General features: G+C 41.4%; 1 protein-coding gene across 2 annotated transcripts in view; it reads right to left on the reverse strand.

The window, feature by feature from the left end:
- The window catches only part of TRPC7 (transient receptor potential cation channel subfamily C member 7), a 71,132-nt gene that overhangs the window by 12,719 nt on the left and 41,786 nt on the right, over nucleotides 1-16,627 (reverse strand). For both annotated transcript variants that reach the window (XM_086621380.1, XM_086621379.1), the window contains exons 4-6: nucleotides 13,271-13,487; nucleotides 7,578-7,811; nucleotides 5,399-5,663 (exon numbers count right to left, since the gene is read on the reverse strand). In XM_086621380.1, coding sequence (XP_086477506.1) covers nucleotides 5,399-5,663; nucleotides 7,578-7,811; nucleotides 13,271-13,487 — 716 coding nt within the window. The remainder of the gene's footprint in view (nucleotides 1-5,398; nucleotides 5,664-7,577; nucleotides 7,812-13,270; nucleotides 13,488-16,627) is intronic.

The following is a 16,627-nucleotide window of genomic DNA, read 5'->3' on the forward strand; positions in this document are numbered from 1 at the left end:
ATTATTTTGATGAAATGTTTTTTACCAGGGTGGCAGGCTAATCCTGATAAATCTGTTTACAAAAACAGATTATAGACACAAAGCGCAACATATCCTAAGGGAACAATAAGTTTTGTATCAACTCCAGTATCTATTACACCATGCATAAAGGCAAGAGAAATACATTTCAACCCTTTGAAAGGCTAGTGCAGAGCATTGGGCAATTCTTTCCTGCCACAGCAAACTGGCATTTATCTCCCATCATAATTTACGGTATTCCATATTCCATTTGCAAGCAGTAGTAAGACTGCAGTAAATATTTAGGCTTCATTCTCAGCCAGTATAACTGCATTGACTTGTGGAGAGTAACCCTGGCTGGTGTTTCAAACAGATGTTGCACAACTTCATTTAAAATGTGGCTTCCTATTGAGTCTCCATGATACTCAGAGTCACTGATACCACCTTCACTCCCCCTTGCTGCTTTGCATGAGGCTGGGACACCATTCAAAGATATACTTGTGGGATGAGCTGTAACTGGATTACCTGGAAGTGTTCAGGGCCAGGTTGGATGAGGCTTTGAGCAACCTGGTCTACTGGGAGGTGTCCCTTGCCCATGGCAGGGGGGTTGGAACTAGATGATCCTTAAGCTCACTTCCAACCCAAAGCACTCCATGATTCTATGACTGTGCTGCAGACAAGTGCCACCACTTTTTCACTTGGTTGACATTTCCTCTCCTGTAGCACTCTGCTTCTCCTGCCTTCACCTGCAGCAAAGGGTAGCTGACATTAATGTGTCAGGTACCCTTCACTTTTATGGTAGCAATCTGGCCAGTGCTTATTCTATAAACGTTGTCCTTTCCATTTAAAGAACACATATAACACCAAAAATCCCTGGCTTTGAAACCCACCACCTAAGTCACTTATCAAACTAATAAAAACATAACCCTCAGCCTTGATCCCAGCTGCAACCTGCTGTTAACCTTCCTTTTTTAATTTGGAAAGGTTCCCTTAGTTTTCCACCCTGCCGGCATATTTTAATACAACGCATCAACTCTGCTCCTTTTCTGCAGCTTAAGCATTAACGTTTGTTCTGGAGCAGTGCCAGATTCTCCTTGAAAAGTTAATTAAGGACTGCCCTGACCTCCCTGAGCACTGCAGAGGAGGAAGGCAAGGGGCAGGGCACTAGGCTCCAGCAGTTCTTATTCCCAATAACAGGTAAGGGACCAGTGCCAATGGTCGTAGAACTGGGAAGGTGGTGTGAGAGGTGGACCTGACCCGTAGCACCCCGAAATTGTGCTTAGCAATGCCTCCAGGAAGACACAGGTCTCTCTCTTGTAGAGGAAATACTTCAAAGGAGACCTTGTACTAGTCCATCCCTCCCCTCCAAAAGGCTGGATGGCTCTTTCTCTCTCCCTTTTTGATTACTGTCAAATTGCACAAAATTTGGCATAGGTCACAGAGAACATCAGTTGTTTCCTTTTATTTTTGAGAACATCTCACTAAAACACCAGATGAGGATGTTCAGAGCCAAGTTCTCGAAGATTCCAAGATGCCATCATTGCCAGCTAAGCAATTTACCCCCTTCCTGCAAGGTCAGCAGGTGTTTTATTCTTCTCAAAGGCAGACAAATGAAGGAACGGAGGAAGTCAGGAGTCCTGCCCAGACTGACAGCTCCTGGCAGCGGGAGGATCTGGCAGTGGCAGATTGACTGATGCTCCTTGTGGAGATGGGTACCTGCAATCTCTCTCTACTGTGGTAGAGCCAACTGTTGCAGTGGGGAGAAAGCAGAGAGATTTTTTATTTCTATACGCGTAGTCTCATGAAAGTTAAACAAAGATTTTACATCAAGGAAGAAAACAGACCATAGGCAATCATCTAGTTGCTGATTTTCCTCGCTTTTGTAAACAACAGCGTGCCGTTCATCAAAAAAGATCATGGCAAGGCTATGACTTAATGTCAGTCTTGTGTCCTCCTCTTTTAAGAAAGCTTAAGGCATCCTTTCAGACTGAGTTATTGCCTTAAATTGATTGGTTGAGACGTAGCACTGCCAAAAAAGCAATGCAGTCAATATAATCTACAAAAATATCACATCTTGACAAAGTAAAATGAGAAGAAAATAGCCTCTGAGCCTCGAAGTGACACTGGCACTGAACAGTGAGTCACATTTCCCTTTGGGGAGAGGGAGACAGAAAACCTCACGTTGCAGCCTTCATCCTGATTTGCGATGCGGAAAGCAAGATGAACGCAATCAGTCTTGCCTGCATTTCGATCTTGTTTGCATAGCATGTTCTTAATTACAGGCTGTTTCGGGAGCTGTGTTCTGTACACAGCATACAATAAACAGACAAACATAGCTGGGGTCGGTTGCAACCGTCGTGAAAACGGTCTACTTATCAGCATTGAAGAACTTCAGAAAAATTTTGAAAGTATTCCATGGTTGGCTAAATAATCTCTGCATTTAGCAGTGTGTCGTAAAGTCCACTGCATTTTTATTTCCTCTGCATCAAGAACATTAAAATGGAAGAAAGGACAGAAACTTTGCATGGTGACTTGGTTCAGAGGCCATCGGGGTGCTACGTACTGGCTCTGTAGATGGCAACACAAGCTAAATGAAGCACACGATTTCCAAAGTGCAACAGCAAGGGAAGCTAAAAGCTGAGTTACACTAAACATTCACCAATTATTGTCATCAGAACTAAGCAAGCAATTCCCTCTGAGTGCTATCTGGGGAAATGTACACTCCTTTTTTTCTGCCCACAGAGTGTCCTGGGAAGCTGTGGTTTTCTTAAATGTGTAACTCAAAGTTATTTCGGTGAGTAGCGCTTTCTCTGTGAGGTTTCTCACGGAGACTATCCAGTGAGCTGTCAATTCAATGCCCTTTGCCACTGGCCACAATCAATGGGCACATAAATCCCATGGGTCTTTTTCTGTCATGATCAGGCAAGTGATTTCTGAGAATCAGGTTCCGTAGTCAAATAGCCACATTTCTGAGTATAAAACTTGCTTTCTGCAAAATTTCACCCATCCTTATTAGTCACCCACCAGGAAATACATTCAGTGAAGTCACTAAAGTCACGGAACGATTCTGAGGACACCAAAATTAATGTTATTTTTCTTTGGCCCAGTGAGTTTTTCAAGACAGCTGAGTTATTTATTAAGCTCTAACATTTAAATTTTCCTTCTTTCATGAGTTAGTTAATGGCAGCATGAGCCTGCCACCTTCAGCGAGGCCCACAGGCAGCTCACAAAAAATAGAGGAGGAAACATTGCTAGAGCTGGTAGCTGCCCATCTGCCAATATAACCTTCTCATTAGCTTATTAAAATTGTTTAAGGCTGTATACCTCAGGGTTTCTAGCTTGTTGAATGAGATGTCTGAGGAGGATTTTCAGAATGAATGTTAATCTATCCTCTTTGTTTCATACGATGAAAGGGCTCATTTTTGCTGATCATCATTTGACACTCCTGTGTGTTTAAATAATCAGAAGAAAGTAAGTCTATTTTAAATCACTTCCAAATTCTTAAAAGGAAAACTGATACTCATGGAAAATTTGCTTCCTAACAACATGAAGTCCCTCCAGGACAAGTAGTCACTAGGTTGAAGTTAAGGAGGAAGAGCACTGCGTGTCAACAAGACTTTCCCCAACCCAGACATCCCTTGGGCATTTGAGCAGTCATCATTTTAGTCAACGTTTGCTCATCATTTCCATCAAAAGATAGCAACTACTGGAAGATCCACTTAGATAATGAGGGCTAATGAGAGAGTTACCACACGGCATTGCATCAGAGACTGGAATTTGTCAGTGACGTGCTCTAGTGATGTGCCTGGGGGATACCATAACTGAGGGTTACTGTGCCACCAGGCAATCAAGGACGGTATCGACTCAACTTCTCATTAAGTCTTGTGCTTCAAGGGCATCCCCTTCTCTTCAAATAAGCAGCAAGTCACATCCCACACACTCAATTTTCTTTTGCCTTACTATCGAGCACAGATAAATGTAATTGCATCTGGCCTCATAAATCCTTCTATTAAAATGTATCCTGAGGTTACAGGAGAGGTCTAGAAGGCATATTTGGCTCAATTAGAGAAGGTAAACATTATGTTACAAGATACACGTCCCACTAGAGAGTGGTGTGGTGAAACTGGCTCCCGTGCATTTGGAAGGAAACAGCCACTCTCAGGACAGAAACGATGCGGAAAAGGTCATTTCTCCTTGAGGAGCTATGAGCTGAGCCCCCAGCTCGCCGTGTGACACATTAGAGAAATGACACTTCAAACACCAGCTGTCTGCTCTGCATCTGGCAAACGTCATGGGCTCAGGCATTACAAGCGTGGTGTGTTTGCCTGGATGTCAGGCCACTGCAAGGTGGAAACATTTTGCCAAGCTCTCCTCCTCCCTCACAGACAGATGTGTGGGAAGGAAAGTCCCCACCATGACCCTAAGGTAAGTCATGGTGGTTTTGCGAGACACAAAGCTGACTGCCACGGTGCTGTGCTGGTGCCACATGGCAGTGCGAGGGAGGAGGCATTCCTGTGGATGCGTGGGACACATCCCTCAGACACAGCAGGGCAGCAGGATGTACTCTCCTTTTAAAGCTCCTTCAAGACCTCAGCTGTTCCCTCTAGGGTTGAGGCTTGGGTTCCCGGGGTCCCAGAGAACCACGGTTGCATTTTGTGCCACCTCCGAAGGGTTGTAGGCTTTCCTTTTTCAAAAGCAGCCTCGATCTGAACCTCATTCCAGAAGCATTTGCCAACCTCTTTCTCTTCCAACATCCCTGACAAGGTGGAGGCAGGGCATCCAGTGTGGCCACCTCCACGGGGCTGTGAATCCACCCAGTGAGGGCTGGTGGGTGAGCATGACCCAGGCAGATCCCCTGCAGCTGGCACGGTGCTCTGTGCAGCTTTCAGATGGTCTCTGCTGAAAAGTTCCCAGCCAGGATTTAAAAAAAACAGCCTAGGCATCCTGGTTGGCTTTGCTTTTTTGAGCATCACAGCTAGCAGCTGACTCTACAGCTGTGCAGCAGACAATCACAGCTGCACTCAGGTGGTGTTCCAAACCAGACCTCACATAAGCAAAATCCTCCCTTATTTTGCATACATTTTGACTTGCAGTTTTTAAAACAATAATCTTAGACCTAACTTCTTCTCCACTGCTTCTCTTGCCTTATTAAACTGAACACCTCACTAAATGTTCTCCTGATCTATCATTTTGACCTCCAAAAATAACCATTTCTGAACTACACGTCTCCCTGCGCTCATGCCTTGAGCTGGCTGCCAGGGCTGGAGGCTGTGTACAAGTTTCCCAGGCAAAATCTGGATGTGACTTCCCCACGCAGCTGGAGTAGAAACTATCTGAGCACACCTTACAGCAGCAACGGACCAAGCCCTGCAAGAACAGCCACTTTTCCAAAGGTACTCACGTTGTAAATGCGGGGTTGTATTTTGCACCAAGGTAGTAAGAGTAAAGGTTGAACATTCCAATCATGAAGGCCAGGAACACCATGATGAAGATGACCATGAACTTGAAGATATCCTTCACAGTCCTCCCCAAAGAGATCTGCAGGGGGCCGAAGCTTTCGTTGGCTGGAAGAATGTAAGCAATGCGGGAGAAGCTGAGTACCACAGCTATTGCATACAGTCCTTCTGAAATGATCTGAGGATCCGAGGGAAGCCACTTGTTCCTGGCTAAAACAATACACGTACATTAGGTATTAGTAACAAAAAGTGTTAGATGGAAACTATGATGATAAATGACCCCTTTTCAAGACTGAACCTTGGTTTCAGCCAGGAGTTAAAGAAAAAAATAAAAGTTTGGAACAACTGGTCAATGAAGTCCTCAGTATGCTGTACACGTATGGGTAAGAAGGTTTAGTTGTATCATTCACATGATGAAGATGAGAAATAGGCAAGTCACTGGGATTTACCAAAGTCACACAGCAAATAAATAGCATGACTTTAAACAAATTTGATATTTTCTGTTTCCTAGATGAACATCAACTGTGCTGTGCCTTTTTCATCTGAAGCTCTTGAGATGGAGAACCAAAACCACAACGCAGTGCAGTTTGGCTATAGATTTGGCACTGTGTCAATATCTGGAAAGGAAGCAGCAGGGAGGCTGAGATCTCTATCTCTCCCATTCGATAAGAAAGTTAGGATTTGTTCCCATAGAGCAGATATAACCATCAAGTGTATCATCATCTTTATATTAACTTTAAATTAAAACCAATTCTTGCAATCTAGTCACTCTAATGTTTAAACTTTAAAAATATTTTTGTTGATACCAGACAGGTATAATTTATTTAATCTACTGAAAATTTATATTAATATAGCTTCTAAGTGTCCTTGCATCAGCTGAGCTTCTGAATGATGAAAAGATTTTTACTCAGAGCTAGAACATACGACATTTTTAAGGACACAGCAGTAAACTTAGGCACTATTTGCAGTAATCTGAACCAAAGGAAAGCAGCAGATGGAGGAATTCACAGGATCTGGTTATGACATCCTGTTCCAGACCCTTTGCACCTTTTTACCATGAACTCACTTTAAATGGGTCAGCAGCAAACCAGAGAGAGGAAAACCACAGCGTGATCTCAGAAGCCCCTTGCTTGCCTGGGCAGGGAGAGGGAAGCTTGCCTTCAGAGGGGACAGACCAAGCAGGAGACTGAGCTGGTGTGACCAGCTCATGGAACCACCAGCGAGCCTGTGGCTGTGCACCCAGGTGTGGGGTCAGGGCACATCTCTCTGGTGCTGCACAGTGCACATCTACAGTGGATGAAGTCTGCTGCCCTGGATCTTCCTCTCCATCCCAAGCACATCGCAAGAACAACTACCTTACAACCCTAGGGAGCAAACAGCACTCCGTTGTGCCCAGCTCTCCAGGCTCCTGCTGTCCCTCCACAAGCAAAAATCCCCCCTGCTTTAGCTCAGGGTCACATCAAAAGCTTGCAGAGGCATGTAATGAACCCAGTCCCCACACTGGGGTGCAAAGCTCTATTCATTTGTCAGTATGGCAGAAAGACCATTTCAGCCATCAAAAATAAGGTTGTCAAGGCTGTGCTACTGCTTGCGTTTCCAAATGTCAGCACTTATAGATGATGTAGGCTCTCCAAAATAAAGGTTTTCCTCTTGGAGGAGCAGCAGTTTATGGGTGCAATTTATATTTATATGTCCATTATACAGGCGTTGGATGTAACAGAGGTGCAGACCACCCCACCAGTTAGAAATGCAGCTCCAGATCCCGCATGTGTTCACATATCTCCCTCCTCTCACATTTGGAAAAACAAGCAGGTTCATCCATCCGTAATTTAAATTATATTCTGCTCACCCTCAGTTCCTGATTATTTGTTGCTTAAGATATTTTGTCAGAATGTGATTGACCTAAATGTAGCCTTAGCACAAGATCAGAGACTGAATGAGGCTCAGATCTCAGTTTTGTTCTGACTGTGTAGGCAAATGACTGGAATGGGTAGATCTGAGAAGAATAATTTGATTTACTAAGAAAAAAAACTACATAAATGTCACAAAAAGAAAGCTCTTTTCAGCACTGCTACATGTTAGCCTAAAAGAACAAGAAGCATTAGATAGCAAAAAGCATCTTACCGTAAGTAAAGTAAGCAACTTCAGGGGGAAGGGTGACATTATTGAGGTCATCATCTTGAACGTACTGATCTACGTACTGTTGTGCTTCAGTCGCTTTGAGAAAAGCCATGAACCTGGCGGTGAATGATGCCACGAAGATGGACAGCATCCCAAAGTCCAGCAGGTTCCAGAGGTGCACCACGTATTCGCGTGGACCCTCTTCCCAGATCTCCTTGCACTCTGACCATATCATGCCTGTGGAAAGGCCAGAGCACGTTTAACCGACAAACACAGAAGCTGTTTTTAGTATTCAGACAGATCCATTTCCTGGCTAACAGTGGTTTCTAAGACTGAAGCAAATAACTTATCAATTAAACTGAATTTCTTGAGAGTGGTTCATGTCTTCTTTTCTTAAAAAATATTAAAAACTTTAAGCTCGTATGTCCTTTTGCGCATACACGGTAGAAATCTCAAAATTTCACTATATAAGTCAATGATAAAGGAGATTTCTGGTAATGTCAGAGAAAGCATGGCTCAGAAATACTGAAGACATTGGAAAATCCTACTGCTGATCTATTGGGAAAAAAAATTAGATTTCCTCTCTTGTCCTCAAAATCTCCTTGATAAACTGTGCCACTGAAGGTGGTATTGCTCACTCTGCTGATGTTTTCTGTCTTCCCTAAAATAGTGGAGGAGTCTGTTTTGAGAATGGAAACAGATCTTTGTGAGACCAAATCTGATCCAGGAGTAAATGCAGTGTGATTAGAGAAAAGATAAGACAGAAGCTCTGCCCTTGCAGTACTTTTCATAAAGTTTTAGATATTAAATAATAATGAATTTCTGTACATTACAGTCTGATCTATCACTTTGAAAACAGAGTTTAGCCTGAATTTAGGATCTTTCTGACAATAGACTTGCAGATAAACCTAAATGCCAAACCCACAAAACTCAAACATTTTGACATCCATGTTCTACTGGGGAGTGCTGGGGAGGACAGGTGAATGGGCAAACTGGAGCCAAGAGCTCAGGTCAAATTCACCAACTTGTCTAACTTTCAATCCCAGCAGGGCTCCAGGGCCAAAATCTTCTGAATAACTAAAATATTGGAATATTTAACTTACTGATAAATATTTCCTGCACTCTACCCAATCCTGTTTCCATAGCAGCAGCAAAATTCACATTTAATCAAGCAGGAGCAGCGCCTGCCAATTTCCACGTGGCCTCCTGCAACCTTGTCCTTTTTGTGAACTCTTCATCATCGTCTGCACTAGAAGCTCTCGTGGTGTGGCATCTCAATGCATTTGCTCAGCTACGTCAGAGACTCCTGGAAGCACGTGGTGTCCCAAGAGGTGCAGTTGAAGGTTGGGTTATAGGGAAGGAAACAAGTCCATGCGAATCTAGCTGGCGGCTGGAGGAATGAAGAACTGCCACTCTCAGTCCTTGTGCACGGGAAGGATTTGAGAGAAAAAGGAAAGCTAAGCTATCAAACCCAAGACCAGCATCGCTAGCCTGTGACCACCATAGTCCTGGAATCTCCATGCAGATCCTTAAATACTCTGATATAGGTTATGCCCTGCGTACATCTGTCTTGGGAGAGAGCCTGAGGTCTGCTGAGGGCTAAGCAGAGCTAGAGGGAGAGCAGGAGAGGAGCCTCCCACCTCTTCTTCTCTAGTCTGCAGGTACTTGGCTGAGTAAAAGCAGGAACTTCGTCCCAAGCCGTCATCCACCATGAGTAAGATTTAATAATAAATAGCCTAAGGCTAAAGGTGGAAGAACTGGTTTCTCAGGAACTTTCCTGGGATGAGGATGAAATATTAAAGAAATGTTTCTAGCTAAAAAAAAAAAAAGAAGTATCCCAGAAGTGATAGATGAGGGACGTTAGCCCTACGCATTACGCGTGTGTGTCGTATAAAGGTACGAAAGCACTTCAGGAAGTATCACACACATGGTGACATTGGCAACAAGAGTACTTGTTCACTGACACCCATAAATGTCTTTTCTAGTTTAAATATTAACTCTCCCATCCAAATTTATTTCTAATCTTGGTCACTTAATATACCTGAATTGCAGATTAATGAAGTAAGGAATGTCTGAAACTGAGTAGACTGACTAAAATTAGAATCACTCGATGAAAGTATCACACTATTGGCCTATAATTTACATTATTCTTTTTGTCAACTGTGTGGCAATCATTTTTTATCCATACATATGGAATAATGTCTATTCAGGACGAGTAGAAAAGTTACAGTAATTATTGGGTCAGTACTGCTGGGTAATTATATATATATTGTGAGAGAGTAATTCAAAGCTTCTTCTGAAGTAAAAATACTGAGAAACAGCTAAAATTCAGGGGATGGGACGTAAGATGGGATGTAAGAACAGAAATAAGGGAAGGCAACTAGGCAAAGCAGATTTGCCAGGATGTGGTTGCCTTTCAAGATGGTGTTTCTGAGGCCCCCCACAGCTCTGGGAGAGGTTGTTTCCCTGAGTTTGACACACAGAGAGGTGGGATATGAGCATCTTCTGCTCTCCAGCTTCTGCAGGTCTCTTGTGCCTGTTCTCCCACAGCAGGGATAATCAGAAATGTCACCTTGATGAGCATTTCTGGTTTCAGCAGGCGAAGGAGAGTCAAGTCAAGCTACAGGGACAGCTCGTCTGGAAGAAAAATGGAAGTGTGCAAGAAGAGCTGTTCACCACCTGTGCACAAAAAGGAATAGGCTGTCAGATTTTTATATTCACTGGCCTGGTACATAAAACACAAGCAGCTGATGTTGGAGAGCCACCTTTGAGCCTTTCTGGATCTGCCAAAGGCTCTTGGATTAAGAAAGGGAGTTGTGCTCAGATTGTGTCTACCCAGAGCTTAACCACTACCTTGGCTGCTTTTGCAGTGAGGATTTTGTCTCTCTAAATGAAACCTCTCTGCTTCCAGTGCATGCTTTTGTTCATACTGCTCATGAGGAAAATTCCAGCTTTCCTCACTTCAAGGCAAGAGATGAGAAGCCCCGGCTGCAGGAGAAGTAGCCAAGGCAGACAATGAGCCACAGATGCATGAGCTGAAATTGCTGTGCCCCAGGTACCAAGAGGAAAGTTCTCCTCTCAGAGCATCGCAGTATTTCTCTGTGCTGATGGGTTTATCATCTGCAGCCCTTGGGTGCTCGTTTGGAGCAAGGAGGAGTGAGACCAAAAAGATGTTCTCCTACCTAAAATGCTCTTGATTATCTGATTGTTCATGGGGATGTTAAATGGGCTACCAACACTACCTAGCTGATCCAGCAATGGTCTACAGCCATTTCAGAGCTGCAGGTCGATGGAAAATGAAGCCTCTGGTATGGGTGTTGGAGCAGGATGAAGCGCTTGCCTGGCTGAAAGTCATTGCCTCTGCTTGGTTTACTGCATTACCTACATACATTACAAATAGTTGAGCAGGAGATGGCAATGGCATCTTTTTGCCTAACTCTGATCTGAAATGCTCCTGCTGGTAGTTTTCTCCTAAAATACATACACGTGGGTCAATTTTCATAGTTCCAGCAAGATCAATTGCAGGGAGTGCTGTTACAGGTTGTGCTCACTCGTGGCCGCACTATGCTATGCTAATATAGCACATTATCCTTGAATAATGCAATTCTGAACATGCGTCATAATTTTATGGTTGACAGCCAGATAACTCAGAGAGCCAATTTTCTCCCCAAAAAAAGAACCAAGATCAGGGACCTGTAAACTAATTTCTCAAAAATGGTCTGCTATGGTTGGAACAGGCAATATGTCATCAGCATTCATCATTGCTGCCACAGTGTGAAGGAGAAAAGAGAAGGTGCAGAAGCAGAAGGAAGGAGAATAAATAAAATTACACTTTTTGATTGTAGAATGAGTTGAAATGTAGGTAGCACACCTACACTGTTGAGTCTGAAGACAGCAACTGCAGGTGTTGCCAAGCAGGATTAAACGTAGCTACGTGCATTTAGTACACAAGAGTTAGATTTACTCTACTTCAACATACATTTACTATCTATTGACATTTGCCTCTTTGGGAAAGCATGTCTTGGCAACTTTACCTGTGATGTTTATCTGTAGTATTCACTTTTATTTAATTATATTTCCACTTACATATACATTTTTATAATACCTGTAAGATTTTTGTTCCAAAAGGCTGGGCAGTCTGCCATCCTTAGTGCTTTTACAATCCTCAAAGTTCAGGGTCAAATATGGGGCTCAGCAAGTGCCCAAGCCGCCATGCCAGCTGTCTGCAGGCCACGAGCACCAAACTTTCACCTTTGTATTGCTGAAACATTATTTGAAGCTTTATGTAGGCAGACAGGTAACATGGCCAGAGAAGATTGTCAGTGCTGATGTAGGCAGTCATTAGAAAATCTCATTATATTCAGAAGTCTGTACAGTGAATCACCTTTCTTCTCCCAGAAAAGTGAAAACCTTCACTTTAAATGAAATGTTTTCTTCTTCATCTCTCAGGAACTCACTAGGCAGACAGATACCTACTGCCTATAAGAAAAGAATACCTAGTCTAAAATCTAATCATCTTGTCCAACTGCTTTAATATCATTTTAAAAATATATCTTAGAGACGTACTCGTATCCAGTCTGGCATCTATTCAGTATTTTCCAGCCTGATATCCTGTATAGGATTCTGATTATTGTGGGGACAGCGAACAAAGAAATGGTGGCCAGGAAGTCATCAGATAGAGCAGCCCTATCCTATTTTTCAGGGGGTTTAATGCCATCAGTACTTATGGAACAGTGGAATTATTCACTGCAAGAAAAGAACCGAAATCATGGTGGTGAATAAAAATAGATACAGAAGAGGTAGACAAAGATTCTGCAGAGTTGATAAGCTCAATTTCCCAATAAACCCTTCTGAGCTTGTTTAGTTTAGTGGTTGAAGGTAGCTGACCTGCCAGGAGTAAATTGTGCCTATAGGAAAAGTAATACATCTGAATTTGCCTAAAACTCTCTGAAAGTTTAACTTGTGTATGTGACATACTTTTGCACTTGAAGAGTTTATCCACACGAATCCCTACTTTGTAATTGTTGGATAACTTCATTTCTTTTGAAAGATTTGAGTGCTGTGCTGTCCTCTCACCAGTAACAACTTCATACTATGAATTTAATAAAATCCAACTCATATTTACCTAGCAGTTTTCATCACTAGATCTCAGAGTGCATTAACAAAAAAGGTAAATAATGATATATCAGTTTTGCAGATGAATAAACTGAGGATCAATGAATTATAATAGGATCTCATGGCAGGGTAGTAAAACAGGCTGGCGATCACCCACGCCCCAATGAACACACACTTCTTTCTGCTCACTTTAGACAGAGCAATGTCCTATAATGAAGCTGTAAGTTTCTGTGACTATATTACACTTTTTAAGATGCAATGATTAAATCAACAGAGGCAAAAAGACAACATCTATAGCATTCACCATGGGAAGTGGAAAATCAGGGAAGTGAGAATTTGCTAAGCATCATTCAATATTTTCAAAAGCAGTGACCAAGATCAAAGTCGTCTTTGGTCTTGTTTTAATCAAAATACTTGCCATCACCTTCTAATCTAGCCTCATGGTGCTGCTTTTGTTTTATTGGTTTGGTTTTTTGGTTTGGTTTGGGTGGTTTTTCCTTTGTCTTGTCACTGTCTATCACGCTGTTGCTAGTCACGTTGAATTTCCCCGGAGGACTTGTAGACATTTTGGTTTTACTTACCCAATACCCACTTCATGATCAGCAATTCTGTCCATGAGAACTGGGTTGTTTTGACTCTAAATATTTGTTTCGGATGATCCGTGATGGTCTCATTGGGGAGATTTTTTACTCCTTCAAATCGATCTGAAGCATTCACCACTAACAGTCCAAGGAAGATTGTGAAAGAAACTGCATGTGCCACAAACTTCATGAAAGGACTTCGGAGGGTCCGTCCCAACTGCAATCAAACATACACAAGATGTAAATTTTTTTTTTTTCCCTTATCCAACTCCTGGAAGTTTTTTTTTCCTGTAAAAGTTTGAACCATTTGCCTAAAGTGAAAAGGACTGAATTTTAACAAAAAATCAGAAATTAATTCTAGGTCATGAACTAAATGGAGTTTAGATTTGTTCAAGTTGTTCTTTGCTATTACTAGACATTATGAATCTCAGTTGAAATTATGCCCTTTGGATAATTTTCTGTGCATGGCAGTATCTTATATTGCTCCTCTATACTGACACATTAGATCTAATTGTCCCAGCCATATGGTAAGCAGAAAACAAATAGACAGGACATCTATATGAGGGACATATTTGTGTGTGTGTCTTATATGAATGTATTCATGTGTATCAATATAAATACTAATGATGGGCCCACTTCTCATCCTCATATCATTGTTATGTATTAAAATATTTTATTAATGCTGAATTCTTGGTTCTTTAATGATGCGTAGGAAATAGCATTCTGTTTAAAGATTCTTTACTAATGTTTTTAATATGCTTTGGTATGATAGTCTTCTCTCATGATTACTATAAAAGCTGGAGATTCACTCCCCAGAACACAAGGATTTATTTCAATACATTAAGCCAAGAATCGGAGCAGTAGGTCTTTTCACTCTAACTAATATTTGTTCCATTCTTCTTGGAAAAGCTTTGCTAATTAATTTAAATAACACTCTTCATTTTATATTTTTTGTGATCTAAGAAAACATTACTCCAGAAGGACATCAGAGCCGAAGCATTTTTAGGAGTACGAGGACTGATGCCTGTGGCACTGGACAAATAGCAATGCAAGTGCCATCCTGTATGTGCCCTCCAAAACCCCCTCAAAGCAAATGGGATTTTTTTTTTTCCAGTGTATTACTCATTGAATAATTTCCCTTGATGACAAGGTATCCTCAAAATTTTCTTAATATGTATTGACTTCATCATAAAACTTCATAGGAAATATGAAAAAGGACTAGAAAAGGAAATTCTCTGTTTTCTTATTTGTCTCCAATAATAGCTTTGTTCAAAGGAGCCCAGGTGTCTGGTTATTGCAGAGCAAGAAACATTTTAAAGAAAAGCTCTTTAGGTCTAGCAGAAATTTAAAGGAAGCCTTATGATTCTGGTTCTTGTTTCTTCTCTGAATTTTTAAAATGTCAAATAAATCTTTTATGAAGATGATAGAATAGTAAATCCTACCAGGAAATTTGCATGTTTCTAAATACCAGAAAGATTTTCTAATAAAGAAAATGAAAAAAATCTGCTTTATCTCCCAGCCCTCATTAGCATGATTCCTTCTTTCTGAGGTCAATATGATGTGTTTAAGCAGGTAGATATTGCGCTGAATGAAACTCCAAGTTTCCTTAATCTTGTCCAGGAATATTGTGGCAGATGCAGGAGTAGATAAAGTGTGTTAAAAGTGGGTAATTTCACTTAGTTCTCTACTGATTTAACAAAAGTCTGCATTTAGTCAGTGTTACATCAGCATTTTATCCCTTTTATTACTGTGGAAAGCTTACAGGTTTTTTTTCTTGAGCTGATGCTTTTCATATCTTCTCAGAAATCTGATTTTCAGCTAAAAGGTGCAGGAGGTGCAAGTGTTGACTAGAATACTCTGTGAAAAATTAATGAAGTGCCAATTCCTCCGGTCAGCCTAATGATTTATGACAACACGATATATCTTTCAAGAAACATGACAGAGTTAAACTCAAGGTGTGTAACTACTTAGATGCATCAATTTCTCAATTACTTTTTAAAATCAAAATATCCTTTTTCATCAAACCAGGATTGCAGGGAAGTGCCTGACTGTCACTGTTAAGACAGAAACGCTGACAGTGTGCAAACACAGAGGTTCATTCTTAAGAGAGCAGCTCATTTCATGACAGTGTTATGTCTGCGTTACAGGAACATAACAAAGCGTACAGACACGTCAAAAAGAAAATATGTAAAGTGTGATAGTAAAAAAACGTTTCCAAACACAAATTAATCTCAAATCCAAGAGGCAGGAGCAAATAAAGATATGAGCATCACAAAGAAAAAAGCCATTGCTATTTTCAGTACTGTGCTTATAGTAGAACCATGAAAAATGTTATTGTAGAAATTGTGTGCAGCTCAAGTGGGGAGGAAAATATCCAAGAGTAGAAAGGTACAGGTACAGCTTTAGGTGGAGCGAACCATTAAAGTTCCAGCACTTAAACGATGCTGGCTCTGTCCCAGTGGGAGCTACGGTCCATAAATCCCCAGCAAGGCTGCATGAAAGCCAGTGAACACCCCAGCTGTGTATAAATGATCTCTGTTAGTGTTGTAATATTTGAATATGCACTTCAACCACCCAGAGAAGAAAGAAAATACTTCTTGAAGTTCTGCAGACAGTCCAAACAGTCCTGCTTGCTCCTGTCATTACATTTTTGGGCAGCAGACTGTGCAATTTTTACATTCTATCTCTTATCTTCTATTTTGATCACCAGTGAAACAAGTTTTGGACATCAACTTATAAAGCAACAGTTCATTTGAGAGTCCCAGCCTCCATGAGATGGATGAGTCAACACAGCTATTTCGGGGTAAGGTAGGCTGACACTCTATGGGTCTCGCCAAAAGTCTGTGCATCCGGAGGCGGATGAAAGACCAACACTAAAATTGCTTTTAATAAAGACAGCTCTGTGCAATTGAACACAAAAGAAAATTTAAGAGTTTCAGTTGCAAACTCCAGTTAACATTATTTACTAAATTTTCAAGGGTGGTGTTTGGAGTGGTATATTCTAACCTCACAGAGTTTTATTAAAGAAAGTTTTCAGTTAGGGACTAAAGGCTTGAAAACACATTCCTTGCTAAGATATATCGGTGATGGAATTATTTTGAGATATAAATTACTCCATTATCCTGTGTGAATCTGCAGAATTTGACCAATACATCTTCAGAATGTGATACGCAATAGCATTGGCCAGGACAGCTCCTATCAGCAGTATTCCACACTATGAGATTTCCTGCATTTTTCTCTCTGTCTTAGCCCAGAAATGAGTCCCTTATTCATGCCTGGGCATCCATGTGTTTTTTAAGTTGGGTCTGATTTGATTTAAGTTAAATATCTTAGCTGATTGTTACTATGGAAAAATTA

The sequence above is a fragment of the Tauraco erythrolophus genome, chromosome 16, assembly GCF_009769465.1.
Source record: "Tauraco erythrolophus isolate bTauEry1 chromosome 16, bTauEry1.pri, whole genome shotgun sequence".
Lineage (NCBI taxonomy): Eukaryota > Metazoa > Chordata > Aves > Musophagiformes > Musophagidae > Tauraco > Tauraco erythrolophus.